The 1,326-nt window shown below is 60.1% G+C and overlaps 1 protein-coding gene across 1 annotated transcript in view; it reads right to left on the reverse strand.

The window, feature by feature from the left end:
* Positions 1 to 128: 128 nt before the first annotated feature.
* SLC37A2 (solute carrier family 37 (glucose-6-phosphate transporter), member 2) overlaps positions 129 to 1,326 on the reverse strand; it is a gene marked incomplete at its 5' end in the record, with an annotated part of 5,651 nt that continues 4,453 nt past the window's right edge. The window contains 5 exons of the mRNA XM_009866399.1: positions 129 to 171; positions 450 to 514; positions 773 to 870; positions 992 to 1,070; positions 1,161 to 1,234. Coding sequence (XP_009864701.1) covers positions 129 to 171; positions 450 to 514; positions 773 to 870; positions 992 to 1,070; positions 1,161 to 1,234 — 359 coding nt within the window. The remainder of the gene's footprint in view (positions 172 to 449; positions 515 to 772; positions 871 to 991; positions 1,071 to 1,160; positions 1,235 to 1,326) is intronic.

Genomic DNA, 1,326 nt, shown 5'->3' on the forward strand with positions numbered 1-1,326 from the left:
CACCCTATAAATTTACCAGCGAAGCAGCCGTTTCGAGGCTGAGCCCGCCAAGCGAAACTCGAATCAGGGCGAATCAGGGTGCATTTGCATTTAATCCTCGGGGCTCAAGCGAAAATACTCACACCGAGCTACTTCCCATCCAGCACTGACTCTGTTAGCTGCACGCTAGAGCTACAACGACACAAGGACGGCGTCGTTAGCGCCCAGAGAGTTCCGTGAGGCCCGGATGGCTAAAATCCCCCAGGTGTTGCCCCGCCTCGGGGTGGAAATGCTTCTTTGCCCCCACGGGAGCGAGGCAATGGGCGGACGGCCTCGCCAAGCCGGCCGCGATGCCCGCGCGGAGATGCAGCAGCGACAGCAAGGGATAACAAACGTCTTTCCGCAGCAGCACCGACGCCGTGTTTTGGCGTCGCGGAACCAGATGCTGCCCCAGGGGGGTGGGTACGTACCCTCTCTTCCTCGCCATGTAGCCGCACCACCCGCGGACCTCTTTGACCACCACGCGAGCGAGGAGCTGCGGGAGGAAGAAGTCGGAGGATTGCGTGAGCGTCTCCGCGCGACAAATTTTAAGGCTCTTCCTAGGGAAGGAGCGGCTGAAACCCCACGTGGAGGAGGTCGTTGGGAAAAACCAAGTGCAGGGAGGGAAAGGTTGGGATTTGCAGTTTGCCCCGGGTCTGGCTGTCTCCCACGGACCGTCCCTGTGTGATTCTATGAAAAGGGAGACCTTGAATATCCAGGGTAGCGAAACGAGTCCCGCCAAGGAGGCACCTACCAGGCAAGCCAAGACGTCAGCTGCTATCAGCATGTAGAAGACGTTATTCCAGCCCGTGGGGGAGATGAGCCCTGCGAGCAGCGGCCCGAGCGCAGCACCTGCGAGGGCACGAACGGCGTTAGGAGACGCTCTGTTCATGAGGAAGAGGAGACCAGGACATCCCCAGCCCCACAGCATCGGCAGGGAAATGTGCACTCGGCATCTCCCAGCCGCACGGACCTACGGATCCCGTGCCGTCGATGATGGCTGTGACAGTCGAAAGGGCTTTGGCATTTCCTTTGAGAGACTCGTGCGTTCCCTGGAGGGACAGAGGAGCAAAATGTAAAGAGGAAAAGCAGTGTTGGGCGTGCGAGGGCAGCGCGGTGGGGGCTGAGGCGCCACCTCTTACCAAATCTGCCGAAACCGCTGTGGTGATGAGAGCGTAGGGCCCGTTAACCAGAGCGCCGCAGACAATCAGCATCGCTGCACGGAACGAGACGGGCGCCGAGGTCCCCGGAAAGAGATTAAATCTTTTGAGCGCAGGGAGTAGCGAGACGGTGGTCCCGTTGTGCGGC

This window comes from Apaloderma vittatum, unplaced genomic scaffold (assembly GCF_000703405.1).
Source record: "Apaloderma vittatum isolate BGI_N311 unplaced genomic scaffold, ASM70340v1 scaffold32943, whole genome shotgun sequence".
Taxonomy (NCBI): domain Eukaryota; kingdom Metazoa; phylum Chordata; class Aves; order Trogoniformes; family Trogonidae; genus Apaloderma; species Apaloderma vittatum.